Genomic DNA, 16460 nt, shown 5'->3' on the forward strand with positions numbered 1-16460 from the left:
ATAGATAATAAACAGCGTGGTTGTCAGCCAATCAGTATTCAGGGCTCGAACCACCCAGTTTATCATTATTTTTAAGCACCGAACACAAGGGTGGACAGTTGAATAACCAAGTAAGAAGGAAATTACCTGATTTTAGAATGTGCACACAAGAATTGTCTCACTGTACCACAGGTCAAAATAGACTATGCATTCTATATATATATATATAAGGCACGATTTCCAAAAATCGAACGCACCTCCGCAGGCTGTAGTAGCCTACAGGTCAACACCTGGAACTATCATACAGATTACAATTTTATACAGTGTATCTGTGGCATGCCCTGTATTGTATATGTTGGTTGCCTCCCACATTACATTTTCCCGCCCATTCAAGGTAGGGATATTCTATCTGATTTGAGAACGAGGCACACTATGTCAGCAAGTCATTTGCATAGATCGCCGCCTCCCAACGCTTTAGTTGCGTAGTCTATTATGCAAATCACTTTCTCTTTCAAGGAAGTTCAGCGTTTCATAGGGACTGGACTTATTTGATTTAGCCTTCACTCTGCAACTATTTTTCATGAAGTAGGCTATTCGATTGTCTTCGATAATAAAGGTCGCATGCGAGCACACATGGTCTAACAAGGCCACTTTGTGGATAAACTTGGTAAATAACCGTTTTCAAAGTTTCTGTCTGGGCGTAATTCTTCGCAGCAAGATGTCTATTCACAATACCTCCACATCATACAGGACCGTCAACCTCTCGTCGGACCCGGCCACCACAGTTCTATCCTCGGGCCAATACATCGACGGTTACAGAACTATGAGTGTTTCGCCTGCTCCGGTACAGTATGGTATCGGTAATGGCTACGAGACCGTGCGCTACCTGATGCCCGTACAGCAGCAGATGCAGCAGCAGCAGGTGATGCAGCAGCAGATGATGCAGCAGCAGCAGCAGATGCAGTACGTACTGGTCAACCAGGCCCCTCAGGTTATGCAGCAAATGGTGTCACCTGTATATTTGCAGAGTATGCAGAGGGTCAGCGTGAGTAGTTTGGATGAATCGGACATCTACCGACAACAACATGTAGAGGTGAGTTTATTACAACACACTGTATGATGTGTGTGATTGGGAGTGATGGGGTTAATGCCTAAAAGAGTACGAGTTTAACATTTATAATATTTGTATATCATTTATTTTAAGAATGTAAAGAACTGTTTACACTTGGGCATCATCTTACTGATGATCTTTGTGGCTCAGTAGAAAATCCATACATGTGCAAATAAGAGAACAATTTGTCAGTGCAGGTCGACATGACAGGTATATCATAATCTGCCCAGTGCATTGTCTTTACACCATTCATTCTTTCTTTGATACTGTACAGAAAAAAGCCACATGCTTGCTTGTGATAGTGATTTGGCAGTTGGCTAAAGGAACAACATTTTGCTCCAGTATAACCCTGAGGGCTTCATTTGAACAAACCTAATGCAATGGTAAATCTAAGCTTTGGTGGTAGCCCTAGGGGTGTGTCAGAAATATTTTTGCTATTTTCACAACCAGAATTATGGGCGAGTAGCTGGTGGTGGCGGGAAACGGCTGGGTTTTGATGAATAAACAAGTTGAAGGTTTGTAGAGGCTTGGCCACTCACTGGCCAATCAAAAAGTGCTCCATGGCTAAATATGTGGTTCGTTCAAGTTGTGCATTTATGGTCTTTTATGTATTGCGTTGTCATTCACTCCAATTTGAATGTTATTCCAATATAGAGCCTAAATAGCCTACAGAAACAAAATAACAAAATGTAGGCCTATCCCTAATTTGCTAAATATGTTTAACATATTTTTGAACATTAATTGCATGGCTTTAATATGGAAATATATTGTTAGAATATAATTCGCACTGATATAGGCCTACTGTAAAATGCATAATGTCTGAGCCATGGACTTGCCAAATGTTGTCAATAAGCAAGATTACATTCACTATTAATTAGACCTTGAAAGACAGTGAATAATTCTAATAAAACGTAACAACAACTTGTTTTAAATAGGCTATGTCTAAATACAGTTAGAGGCACCATCATTTTCCCCCGTGGGCATATAATATTAGGCCTAAAAGACAACGTAGACTATGGAGGTTTTTACACACGTTCAAACTTTTCACAGGACACGGAAAAAGATCCAATATAAAGAGAAGGGGGGACTGTCCACTCACTGTTACTGCTTCCAAATATATATATATATATATAGCTATAGCATACCATCGCTGTCGATATGGCCAGTAGTGACTTTTCCACGTGAAAGGTAAACAAACAAACAGGCAATATAACCTACAAGCGGATTCAGCACCATGGACAGACAATTGTCGCGATTTGACAGTTCGGTCCAACAGAGGAAAGTGGAAGAGTTTTTTTTTTCAAATCAAAATGATAAATTATTTTTAAATTACTTGATGTTCCTAAACAAGCTTCCTATAGTCACTGACACCTTTCATAGAATGGGCATTGCACATAATGAGTCTAAACATTTCAGAGAAGCTGGACAAAAATCATGTCCAATATAAATAAATAAAAAACAATGTCTGTTGACTATTTTGCTGTTTGTGATATTTTCATAAAACATTGGTGATGTAGGCCTACATAAGGCTACTGTTTGTGCCTCAGCTGGTAAAATCAATGCCATAACCAATTGCATTAGGCAGGCCTACCCCTAAGACTAGCTTTTGGTCGGTCTTAAATATCTTTGGTTGCTCTCATTGAAATTGGCATATTGGTGCATGTTTTTAAGGACACACCTCATATTTCCGCCTCTCTCATCTCAGCACAAGACCGCTGATGTTAGACAGGTAAATTGCCGAACCTGTCGTAGGTCTGGAAAATGCCAGTATGCCAGTTTTACGCAATTTTCAAAATTGCAAACTAACTTATGTTTCACATTTGAGCCTCCTTTATACTTCCAGCCTGAAAATGCATCTCTGAGCCTGAGAAAAGCACACCGATGAAAGAAGCATGCTTTCCTGAATGCTTGTCTTTGCTTGGATCCCACAGGGTACTCCTGTTATGGAGCCACACCTAGTCAAGTTTAAACCAGCCGTCACACCTTATTACAACGAAATAATAAATCAACTTCTTACACCCCTCTGATTCAGCAGCCCCAGTCATCACTCTAATCTGCAGCAGTGTTTCTCGTTGAACTTTCAGGTTCATCATCAAACCAGTGCCACAGAAATACAAGTATTTTTCCTTCTTAGAAATGTGATGTGTAACACAAATTACATATTAAGTGCTACCAGTAATATTCTAGAACCTATACTCTTAATGACCCTGTGCCTGTTTATTTTGCTTCCTTCAGAGTATCGATGGGAAAACTCCTTCTGTCTTCAGCCAGACGTCTAGCTCCATCAAGAGCCCTGAGCCTGGTGTCGGAGAGGAGGAGGAGGAAGAGGAGGAGGAAGAGGAGGAGGAGGTGGTGGTGAGAGGGACTATACACACCTGCACACACATCGAATTTACTTGCGTACTGCTCTTCACACAAGAGACACACACACATACACCTTCCTACATGCAAACCTGTTTAGTGCACATGAAAGCATCTAATTACACATGCACACACACACACCTGCACAGGGCACACACACAAATATGCACTTACACACGCAAGACCTGACATGCACACATTTTATTTTTATTCAAAATACAATTGTAAGGAAACCAGCTGCGATAGGATTGTGAGTTTGCTCAACAAAAAATATGTTGAGGAAACTCACAACAAAAAGTTTGTTTGAACATTTTTTTGAGCAAACTCTCAATGGCAGCTGGTTGCCTTACAATTGTATGTTGAATCAACATCTTTTGTTTTCACAGTGTGGGTGTACAGCACTGCACTTAAGTCAATTATTCATGCAAGTAGTCATGCAAGCACACTGTAAATAATGCTGAGAGCTAACACACACACACAGCAGTCCTGGAATATATTTGCCTGCCTGGACCTTTATTTCTGGAGTCAGGTCTATTGACCGTTTATGACCCTTGACCCTGTTCACAGCTGTTTCTCAAATAACTTTTATGGAACTATGGTAATTACCTAATGGTGCGGTCATTGTATTGAGCACTTAAGCTTGGCCTAGTTTGACCTAGTGGTGGCTTTGGAGCTTTTAACATGCCTTTACCAGAACAATGAGCCAATCACACACACACCTTTGACTAAAGTTTGGCCTTTTCGATACAGTTGGTTTTATGAATAGAGAACACTAACAGTATTACAGCTGAACTTTGTTCATCAGCGTTGTCCCTAGTCTTATGCAACGCTATGCGTGGGGGCAGGTTAGGGTGCGGCATGCCACCCTGTTACCAAGAAGCCTTTGCTGTGGTCAGAGGCGGCAGCTCTTTTTGATCAGACCAGAGATGCCATGATGATAGCTGTTGTTAGAACAGAGAAAAAAAACTTTATTCATGTGTGGTGTTGTTATCACCTGGCTTTCATCTCAATTTGCTGGCTGCACATTAACTGGCTTATTGCTGTTCAGTATTGTTTTGTCAAATAATCATCACGGCATACTTGGGTCATGTCAAAGTGTGTGTGACTGAGTGTGTGAGTACATGTGTGTGTGTTAATGTGTAGATTTTGTCTGACCGAGGATATCTTTTTAGCCACTTGAAGAGGCATACTGAGCATCTGAGGAGTTATTAGCATATTGTCTTTGTTTAAGTTGTTCTAGGTTATTGTCATCTCACTTTGTGTTGTGACATGCCTATGTTGTTCAGGCTTGCATTCAACATATTTTAAGAATGAAATGAAGCATTAATTCATTCCAAGATCAAGACGCTTCAGGGCGTACAGCCGTAGACTTAGCGTTCTTCAGGGCGTACAGCCATAGACTTAGCGTTATTCAGGGATTCAGTTTCCTTTCTCACTGAATCACATAGAACATATCCATTAATCACTAGTGATTGTCAGGTACATTGTGAAGGGAGGACTGATCCAGCTTGTTCCTAACCACACCACACCTATGTGTGCTATTGTATCTGGAAGAGGTGAGGTTGAAAGACAGAATTCTAGGTTTCTTACTTTCTTCACACTAAGGAAAAACCACAGCACTCTAACGTGAATGTTAGTTTCCCCCTATAAAGATTTTGGGATTTAAAGTGATGTGTCAAAACAAATTTCAGTCAGCTTTGTTGCCCTGAGGGACTAAGATAATCACTTATCTTCTAATCTTCTGCTTGCATGACTATGGAAAATGTAGGCAAGTTAGTAGACGGCTGTACACACAGGAACTTTCTCTCACTCCCAAGTTAGATTACTTTGTGCAGGCCCGGTCCTGGCCACTCTTCCGCCCTAGGCGAGGCAAAAATAATTGCAGCCCTTCTAAACCCTGCAAATCTACACTAGTCCCAGTAAGCTAAATTATGTTGAAAAGACGTCTATAATACGAATTTTTGCGACGTTGAAGTTAGGTTCATTTTAGCTTCTGAATGAAAGGTTAAAATACTTATTTCCCGGACGTTGAAATTAGGTTCATTATCGGTTCTGAATGAAAGTTGATAAGACGTCAGTTATAGATACAAATAGTTACAAATCAACGCTGGTCCAGACCTTACCAAATCTGAACCAAACATTGATGTCTATATTTGGCCCAAATCAAGGCTGGTCTAGACCGGACCAAATCCGAACCAAACATGGACGTCAATGATTGGTTCAAGGCCAGTCCGGACCGCACCAAAAAAAGACAGCCGGACGAGACAGGACCAAAAGATATCAGTGTTGGTCCGTGCTTAATTGGGTGTAGCCTACAGATACCAATTCCGATTTTTGGGGGGGACAAAACTTACAGATACCGATATATCTGTCAATTATACTGTTTGACTGCGGGGAAATTAAATGTTGTAATTTTTCCACACTGAATTCTTATACATTTCCATCCAAAAGAGCAATTGTCCAATAACTATGCTTCAAATGTTGATTTCATACATTGTGACGATAATGACACATCATGAGAATGGCCGCAAGTGTTCAGATAAGCATGACATTCTCTTTTTTCAACCTATTTATTGAATATCTGTTGAATTATCGGCCGATACTGATATAGCGGTAAAAGGCCAATATCGGCGATCATGAACCGATATATCGGTCGTACTCTAAATGTTTCTATGTCAAACTTGTTTTTTGCATATAGGCAGCAGCCAGTTTAATTGCCATTTGGATCTAGACAGGTTCTTTCAGTCTCTGGCCTGTGTTCCCACGATACACTAACAGCCCAGCGATGATAATGACTGGGCTTGGCATTTTATTGGCACACTGCTGCCCTTGATGATGAAGATTGGGAGCACAAGGTACATACATGTAGTTGATTACTCAATAACTAGTGGTTACAGGCCTGTACACAGTAAAATGGTTTGCTGATCATTTTGGTTCTGTGTTGTATGTGTTGAGTGCTGTGCGTGTGTGCCTGTGTGTGCGTGTGCGAGTTTGTGTGTTTGTGTATGACCAAACAGACCTCAATTTTATTTGCATATGTCCTTGTTATTGTTTATCTTATGCCTTCACATTCCTGTGAGGTCCCTCCAGTGTCAAATGGTCAGACTGTTAGAAAGCTAACACTCCCTCCCACTCTACACAGGCAGTGTCACAATACCCCAAACTCTGCTGTTACAGTGTAACACTGATGCCCTGGGCCCTGGTTCATACTCCTGTCCTGACCTACATCAGTATTCACATGGACACACAGGGCCTTTGTGGATAAGGCAATACCGTCTAGAAGGACTGGACACACTTCCAGGTGGAGCCATCATTATGTATTGCCTTCAAGTTTTAGATTACAGATGTATAGATAGTTAAAGGAGATTGCTGTCTCAGATTCTATACAAAAATACATTTGTTTGAAGGGATCACATTTTTATTTAGATCAAATTGTATGTGATACAAACCAGATACAAGTGTGCTTTTCACTCTAGATAAATGAGTCTGTCTGGGTTTATAAGGGCTTTCTTAAGAAAATGGAGGAATTTGAAATAGGGTCTGATCAGTGACTATAGAATGTCTGTGTTTAGTAATATCCTACTCCCCCCAGAGAGGGGAAGCTGGTTCAGCTGGATGGATGTGTACAGTGTAGTAGGGATTTTAAGGGCAATTCCATGCTAGCATAGCCTGGAAATATGTTTGGTATCTCAGATTAATCTGTCAGTTCTCACATAGAAACTTAATTGGGAGGAAGGATGTTTAATATGCTTTTACATTTGTAACACAAACCATTTTTGAGAAAATCATGATTAAAGTGACAATTTTAGGCCTTATTTAGAGCCATACAGGCCTCATGTAAGACCCAATGATCCATGAACTATACATTATACAGACAACACCTCCTAACAGTGTGCTCTAAAATATGGAGCATCACTACATTCTGAAATACAATTTTACACATGAATGAGAACTCCCTCAGATGGTGATTTGCTAAATGCGCAATCCTACAGGTTAATGACCTATAATGTCAATTTCTATGTATAAAATGTAGAATTTCTTCAGAAGGAGCAGAGAGCCACTCTGGAAATGTGATGTGTTTTAAGAGTGTATTGTTCTAAACATTTGCTAAATCAAATATTTTTTTTTTGAGATGATAATAATCAAATTTAATGTGAAAATGTTTATTTCAGAATATAGCCATACATATTTTATAGCACACTGTTAGGAGTATGACACCAAGGTTTTGTCTGTATCATGTACGGTTCATAGATCATAGGGCCTTACAGGAGGCATGTATAGGTCTAAAAGGGGCCTAAAATGGTCACTATCATCATGATTTTCTCAAAAAATGGGTTGTGATACAAATGTAAAAATCATGTTAAACATCCTTCCTCCCAATGAAGTGAGAATTGCCAGAACATTCTGTGATACCTAAAAATATATTTGGACTTAGCTGCTGTGGAATTGCCCTTAAAATACTTTGACTTGGTTGGGCAATCTCCTAACAGCAATCCTTCAGAGCTGGTTGTTAATTAACTATGATAAGGATAAGCATATTCAGCTCATAATGACATGTTGTCTTGACTCACAGCCAACATCCTAATGATATAGCCCATGTGCATGCAATACAACATAGAAAGATAAGAATGTAAAATAGAAGGGCTTGTTTGTTTCTGCATTCTTCTAGCACAATATCTATAGCTCAGCTAACACCTTTATTTTTCTCATTCTCTTTTATCTGCTTCTCCCTGCTTTCCCACCGTTTCTCCTGCTTTACTATCACTCTCACCCTCCTATACCATTACCCCATAGTTTTCTCTCCTATACCATTAACTCATAGTTGAACTCTCCTTCTCCAATACACATTCTACAGCCTGAGGTCAGCATAACCCCTACACTAGTGCCCTGGTTCACTTGGACACAGATATACAGTACCAGTGAAAAGTTTGGACACACCTACTCATTCAAGGGTTTTTCTTTATTTTTACTATTTTCTACATTGTAAAATAATAGTGAAGACATCAAAACTATTAAATAATATATATGGAAGCATGTACAGTTGAAGTCGGAGGTTTACATACTTAGGTTGGAGCCATTAAAATTAGTTTTTCAACCGCTCCACAAATGTCTTGTTAACAAGCTATAGTTTTGGCAAGTCGGTTAGGACATCTACTTTGTACATGACACAAGTAATTTTTCCAACAATTGATTACAGACAGATTATTTCACTTATAATTCACTTTATCACAATTCCAGTGGGTCAGAAGTTTACATACACTAAGTTGACTGTGCCTTTAAACAGCTTGGACAATTCCAGAAAATTATGTCATGGCTTTAGAAGCTTCTGATAGGCTAATTGACATAATTTGAGTCAATTGGAGGTGTACCTGTGGATGTATTTCAAGACCTACCTTCAAACTCAGTGCCTCTTTGCTTGACAACATGGGGGGCAAAAGAAATCAGCCAAGATCTCAGAAAAAAAATTGTAGAGCTCCACAAGTCTGGTTCGTCCTTGGGAGCAATTTCCAAACGCCTGAAGGTACCACGTTCATCTGTACAAACAATAGTACGCAAGTATAAACACCATGGGACCACGCAGCCGTCATACCACTCAGGAAGGAGACGCATTCTGAGATAAATGTACTTTGGTGCGAAAAGTGCAAATCAATCCCAGAAAAACAGCAAAGGACCTTGTGAAGATGCTGGAGGAAACAGGTACAAAAGTATCTATATCCACAGTAAAACGAGACCTATATCAACATAACCTGAAAGGCCACTCAGCAAGGAAGAAGCCACTGCTCCAAATACTGCCATAAAAAATCCAGACTATGGTTTGCAACTGCACATTGGGACAAAGATCGTACTTTTTGGAGAAATGTCCTCTGATCTGATGAAACTGTTTGGCCATAATGACCATCGTTATGTTTGGAGGAAAAAGGGGGAGGTTTGCAAGCCGAAGAACACCATCCCAACTGTGAAGAACAGGGGTGGCAGCATCATGTTGTGGGGGTGCTTTGCTGCAGGAGGGACTGGTGCACTTCACAAAATAAATGGCATCATGAGGAAGGAAAATGATGTGGATATATTGAAGCAACATCTCAAGACATCAGTCAGGAAGTTAAAGCTTGGTCGCAAATGGGTCTTCCAAATGGACAATGACCACAAGAATACTTTCAAAGTTGTGACAAAATGGCTTAAGGACAACAAGTCAAGGTATTGGAGTGGCCATCACAAAGCCCTGACCTCAATCCTATAGAAAACGTGTGGGCTGAACTGAAAAAGCGTGTGCGAGCAAGGAGGCCTACAACCTGACTCAGTTACACCAGCTCTGTCAGGAGGAATGGGCCAAAATTCACCCAACTTATTGTGGGAAGCTTGTGGAAGGCTACCCAAAACGTTTGACCCAAATTAAACAATTTAAAGGCAATGCTACCAAATACTAATTGAGTGTATGTAAACTTCTGACCCACTGGGAATGTGATGAAAGAAATAAACGCTGAAATAAATCATTCTCTCTACTATTATTCTGACATTTCACATTCTTCACCTAAAACAGGGAATTTTTACTAGGATTAAATGTCAGTAATTGTGAAAAACTGAGTTTAAATGTATTTGGCTAAGGTGTATGTAAACTTCCGACTTCAACTGTAGTAACCAAACAAGTGTAAAACAAATCAAAATATATTTTACATTTTAGATTCTTCAAAGTAGCCACCCTTTGCCTTGATGACAGCTTTGCACACTCTTAGCATTCTCTCAACCAGCTTCTCCTGGAATGCTTTTCCAACAGTCTTGAAGGAGTTCCCACATATACTGAGCACTTGTTGGCTGCATTTCCTTCACTCTGTGGTCCAACTCATCCCAAAACATCTCAATTGGGTTGAGGTTGGGTGATTGTGGAGGCCAGGTCATCTGATGCAGAACTCCATCACTCTTCTTGGTCAAATACAGCCTGGAGGTGTGTTGGGTCATTGTCCTGTTGGAAAAACAAATGATAGTCCCACTAAGTGCAAACCATATGGGATGGTGTATTGCTGCAGAATGTTGTCGTAGCCATGCTGGTTAAGTGTGCCTTGAATTCTAAATAAATCACTGACAGTGTAACCAGCAAAGCACCATCACACCTCCTCCTCCATGCTTCATGGTGGGAACCCCACATGCGAAGATAATCCGTTCACCTACTCTGCGTCTCACAAAGAGACGCGCAGTTGGAATCAAAAATCTCCAACTTGGTCTCATCAGACCAAAGGACAGATTTCCACCGGTCTAATGTCTATTGCTCATGTTTCTTGGCCCAAGCAAATCTCTTCTTCTTATTGATGTCCTTTAAAATCAAATTAAATTTTATTAGTCACATGCGCCGAATACAACAGGTGAACCTTACAGTGAAATTCTTACTTACAAGCCCCTAACCAACAATGCAGTTTAGTAGTGGTTTCCTTTTAGTAGTGGTTTCTTTGCAGCAATTCGACCATGAAGGCCTGATTCACGCAGTCTCCTCTGAACAGTTGATGTTGATATGTGTCTGTAACTTTAACTCTGTGAGGTGCAATCTGAGGTGCAGTAAATTGCCAATTTCTGAGGCTGGTAACTCTAATGAACTTATCCTCTACAGCAAAGGTAACTCTGGGTCTTCCTTTCCTGTGGCGGTCCTCATGAGATCCAGTTTCATCATAGTGCTTGATGGATTTTGCGACTGCATTTGAAGAAACTTTCAAAGTTCTTGAAATGTTCTGCATTGACTTACCTTCTTAAAGTAATGATGGACTGTCGTTTCTCTTTGCTTATTTGAGCTGTTCTTGCCATAATATGGACTTGGTCTTTTACCAAATAGGGCTATCTTCTGTATACTACCCCTACCTTGTCACAACACAGCTGATTGCCTCACATGAATTTTTAATGCTTAACAAGGCACACCTGTTAATTGCAATGCATTCCAGGTGACTACCTCATGAAGCTGGTTGAGAGAATGCCAAGAGTGTGCAAAGCTGTCATCAAGGCAAAGGGTGGCAACTTAATTTAACACTTTTTTTGGTTACTACATGATTCCATATGTGTTATTTCATAGTTTTGATGTCGTCACTATTATTCTACAATGTATAAAATAGTATATATAAAGAAAAACCCTTGAATTAGTAAGTGTGTCCAAACTTTTGACTGGTACTATAGGTTTAACTATATGGAAACAGATACAAATGTAGTATCTTAATTTAAGCCAGTTTGCTACAGCTGAAAAATGATCCTGCAGTAACAGGAAATGTGAATTATTATGTGGATTATATGGACATTTTCCATAAGGGAAAATCAAGTCTGACGTTTCAAAGTGGAAATTACAAACTTCAGAAGCCTTTTTAAACTTCAAATACACTACACGTATAAACAAGCATTGCATGAAAGTTCTCCTGCAACAGGGTTATCAAATTAAAATCTTTAGGTTTGACTCATAGGGTATCTTGACCTTACAGTCTGGTAACCTATGTGTATTTGTATAGATATAGAAAAGTTTCACTCAGGGTATAGCTAACCTCACCATTGTGCTTGAACTTAGTTATGCATGCCCAGTTCAGTTGTATCCATATAAGTTTAACTCCGTGGTATGGAGGGGCAGCAGCATAAAGTGTTTACAGAGCCTGTTGCTTCTTGCCTCAGGTGTTGCTCTGTTCTCCAAACCGGTTGAGTGGCAGCCAGCTTCAGGGCCAAGCCTGTCACCATAACCTCTACCAACTACCTCTCTTTCACTGGAAGAATCCCTGGAATGTTTCCATATCAGACACACCCAACCAGGAGCCAGGCAAGGTTCAAGGACACTCTTCCTCCACACGGGTGATTACACCCAAAACACAGCAGTGCAGGCAGGAGCGAGTAAGCCAAACTATCACTTATCTCTCCACATTAAAAAGCCCCTTATTAATAACCCCTTGTCACTCATCACATAGTACAGTACATGTCATAATAATATATTTATTTATTTATTTAACCTTTATTTAACAAGGCAAGTCAGTTAAGAACAAATTCTTATTCACAATGACGGCATACCCCGGCCAAACCCTAACCCGGACGACGCTGGGACAATTGTTCGCCGCCCTATGGGACTCCCAATCACAGCCGGTTGTGATACAGCCTGGAATTGAACCAGGGTCTGTAGTGATGCCTCTAGAACTGAGATGCAGTTCCTTAGACCGCTGTGCCACTCAGAAGCCCAAAGGTTAGCGCCCAACATGGCGCTAATATCTGAGATGTTATGACAGAAAGGGTAGGGGAGAGAGAAGGTGAAATAGAGGGTGACCGTTTTTTTGATTATTACAGTATTATAGAGCAGTGAGGAGGAGCTCTGTGGACCCTTTCTGTCCGGAAGTAATTTCGCCATTCATTGTAGCCATTGGCGCTCTATAGAGTTGCTTTTCTCTCAAGTTTTCTTGTGTCAATTAACTTGTGACATTCCTTGATTACTCATTATACTAATGAAGTCAGATTTAATCAACAAATACGATAGTCAGTTTAAAAATGGCTAAGGGTACACAAGACTGTGTACATATCTGGCTGTGTTGGCTAAATCACTACCTATCCCATCGGACCAAGCGGGGAGAGGCTGCGCGTTTTTACAGTTCCAAGACCTGTCAGAAACGTCCAGATTACCCTACTCCAATGATGCCGGTGGATCCCAAAACTGAATTTGGATCCGCGTTAAGTAGCAATGATATTCTTCGCCACCTTTGTCTTTCGACACAAGAAATAGCTTGAACCAGTCATGACTATTCAACAAAACAAATCATTTTCAAGTTTCTTTCCAGTGAATGTCTTAGTTCTATGATTGAATAACTAGCAAAGGAGTTATGAAGTTGAGGGTGCAGTTTTTATGACGTTTGGCAATGTGGGACGAAAACTATCATTGTTCAGCCAGGAAAAAACGGGGGAAACAAGCTCGGGACAGGATATAGCTTTTTATGCCCTAATATCAGGAGCTGGCGTTTGATTAAACAATTCAGAGACTGAAACAAATACATCAGATGACAAATATTTAAGTAGAGCGACTCGATATACAAATCCTGAAATCAGCTGTAACTGTTAATGGTTAAACAAAGCTTAAAACGATGTTTCAGTGAACCTGAATCCAGAAAATTGCACGGCAAATTCTCCAGTGTTAAATCAACACGGACCATGTTAAATTTAACCCTGGGCGGTGTCTATACTGGTCCACACTTTTGAGTGTTAAATTAACAGTGTGCTTTGTGCTGACACTGTTACACTTTGTCGATGTTGGGAAATGAACACTTTCAGTGTTATGCAATAACACCTCATATAGTATTTTTAATATTGCGTTGAACCCCACTTGCTTACACCAAGAGGTTCATATCTCTTGACAAGGTTGGGTAATGGACACTTACAAAAATATTTACAGGTCTTTATTGCCACATGCTCTTATGTAAGCGCTTATACTGTAAATACTTTAGAACTGGCAGCAGACATGCTAAAACTTTAATGAATATAACCATAGACCACTTAAACTGGTACAACACTTCTTGAAAGTCACACCCCCACTAAGCCACTCCCCCAATATAATTTCCCAGTGTGCCTTGTCAATTCGAGTGAATTGTAGTTACAACCCATGACTGTGTTTATTAGTGACAGAGACATGCTTGTTGAATGCATTCATTTTCATTCCTGTGGACTTCACAAAGTGAGTTTCTACTGTAGGAAAATGTTATATTTTATACATTGTAGAATAATAGTGAAGACATCAAAACTATGAAATAACACATATGGAATCATGTAGTAACCAAAAAAGTGTTAATGAAATCAAAATGTATTTTAGATTTTAGACATTTCAAAGTAGCCACCCTTTGCCTTAATGACAGCTTTGCATTCTCTCAACCAGTTTTCCAACAGTCGTGAAGGAGTTCCCACATATGCTGAGCACTTGTTGGCCTCTTTTCCTTCACTCTGCGGTCCAACTCACCCCAAACCATCTCAATTGGATTGAGGTTGTGTGATTGTGGAGGCCAGGTCATCTGATGCAGCACTCCATCACTCCCCTTCTTGGTCAAATAACCCTTACACAGCCTGTGTTTTGAGTCATTGTCTTGTTGAAAAACAAATGATAGTCACACTAAGCACAAACCGGATGGGATGGCGTATCGCTGCAGAATGCTGTGTTAGCCATGCTGGTTAAGTGTGCCTTGATTTCTGCTGGTGTCACTGACAGTGTCACCAGCAAAGCAACATCACACCTCCTCCTCCATGCTTCATGGTGGGAACCCATAATGCGGAGATCATCCGTTCACCTACTCTGCGTCTCACAAAGACACGGCCGTGGGAACCAAAAATCTCAAATTTGGACTAATCAGACCAAAGGACAGATTTCCACCGGTCTAATGTCCATTGTTCGTGTTTCTTGGCCCAAGCAAGTCTCTTCTTATTGGTGTCCTTTAGTAGTGGTTTCTTTGCAGAAATTCAACCATGAAGGCCTGATTCACGTACTCCTCTGAACAGTTGATGTTGATATGTGTCTGTAACTTGTGTCTGTAACTAATTCTGTGAGGTGCAATCTGAGGTGCAGTTTGATTGCCAATTTCTGAGGCTGGTAATTCTAATGAACTTATCCTCTGCAGCAGAGGTAACTCTGGGTCTTCCTTTCCTGTGGCTGTCCTCATGAGATCCAGTTTCGTCATAGCGCTTGATGGTTTTTGTGACTGCATTTGAAGAAACGTTCAAAGTTCTTGACATTTTCTGCATTGACTGACCTTCATGTCTTAAAGTAATGATGGACTGTCGTTTCTCTTTGCTTATTTGAGCTGTTCTTGCCATAATATGGACTTGGTCTTTTACCAAATAGGGCTATCTTCTGTATACTACCCCTACCTTGTCACAACACAGCTGATTGCCTCACATGAATTTTTAAGGCACATCTGTTAATTGAAATGCATTCCAGGTGACTACCTCGTGAAGCTGGTTGAGAGAATGTCAAGAGTGTGCAAAGCTGTCATCAAGGTAACGGGTGGCTACTTTGAATAATATTTGAACACTTTTTTGGTTACTACATGATTCCATATGTGTTATTTCATAGTTTTGATGTCTTCACTATTATTCTACAATATAGAAAAAAAGTTTTTAAAATAAAGAAAAACCTTGCAATGAGTAGGTGTGTCCAAACTTTTGACTGGTACTGTGTGTATGTGTGTATATACAGTTGAAGTCGGAAGTTTACATGCAGGGAAATCTGCAGGGAAATCAGGCGCAGGAGAGCAGAAATGGGTAGCAAACGGAGCCCTTTATTGAGGCGAACAGAACACGGTACATAGAAAACTAAACACACACGGGTTACAATAACCCGGCGCAAACCAGCCTGGAGTACACATACATTTCATATAACAATTCCACACACAGACATGGGGGGAAACAGAGGATTATATGCACGACGAGTAATGAGGGAATGCAAACCAGGTGTGCGGGATAACAAGACAAAACAAATGGAAAATGAAAGGTGGATCGGCGATGGCTAGAAAACCGGTGACGTCGACCACCGAACGCCGCCCGAACAAGGAGAGGGACCGACCTCGGCGGAAGTCGTGACACCTTTAAATTGTTTAACTTGGGTCAAACATTTCGGGTAGCAACTGTGTGTATGTATATATAAACTCAGCAAAAAAAGAACCGTCCCTTTTTCAGTACCCTGTCTTTCAAAGATAATTCGTAAAAATCCAAAGAACTTCGCAGATCTTCATTGTAAAGGGTTTAAACACTGTTTCCCATGCTTGTTCAATGAACCATAAACAATTAATGAACATGCACCTATGGAACGGTCGTTAAGACACTAACAGCTTAGGCAATTAAGGTCACAGTTATGAAAACTTAGGACAGTAAAGATGCCTTTCTACTGACTCTGAAAACACCAGAAGAAAGATGCCCAGGGTCCCTGCTCATCTGCGTGAACGTGCCTTAGGCATGCTGCAAGGAAGCATGAGGACTGCAGATGTGGCCAGGGCAATAACTTGCTATGTCCGTTCTGTGAGACGCCTAAGACAGCGCT

General features: G+C 40.5%; 1 protein-coding gene across 2 annotated transcripts in view; it reads left to right on the plus strand.

Moving 5' to 3' along the window:
* The first annotated feature begins 471 nt into the window (after positions 1-471).
* Positions 472-16460, plus strand: part of LOC139533389 (protein POF1B-like) — a 36437-nt gene continuing 20448 nt past the window's right edge. For both annotated transcript variants that reach the window (XM_071331434.1, XM_071331440.1), the window contains exons 1-2: positions 472-1072; positions 3326-3445. In XM_071331434.1, coding sequence (XP_071187535.1) covers positions 698-1072; positions 3326-3445 — 495 coding nt within the window. In that variant the 5' untranslated portion in view covers positions 472-697. The remainder of the gene's footprint in view (positions 1073-3325; positions 3446-16460) is intronic.

This window comes from Salvelinus alpinus, chromosome 1 (assembly GCF_045679555.1).
Source record: "Salvelinus alpinus chromosome 1, SLU_Salpinus.1, whole genome shotgun sequence".
Lineage (NCBI taxonomy): Eukaryota > Metazoa > Chordata > Actinopteri > Salmoniformes > Salmonidae > Salvelinus > Salvelinus alpinus.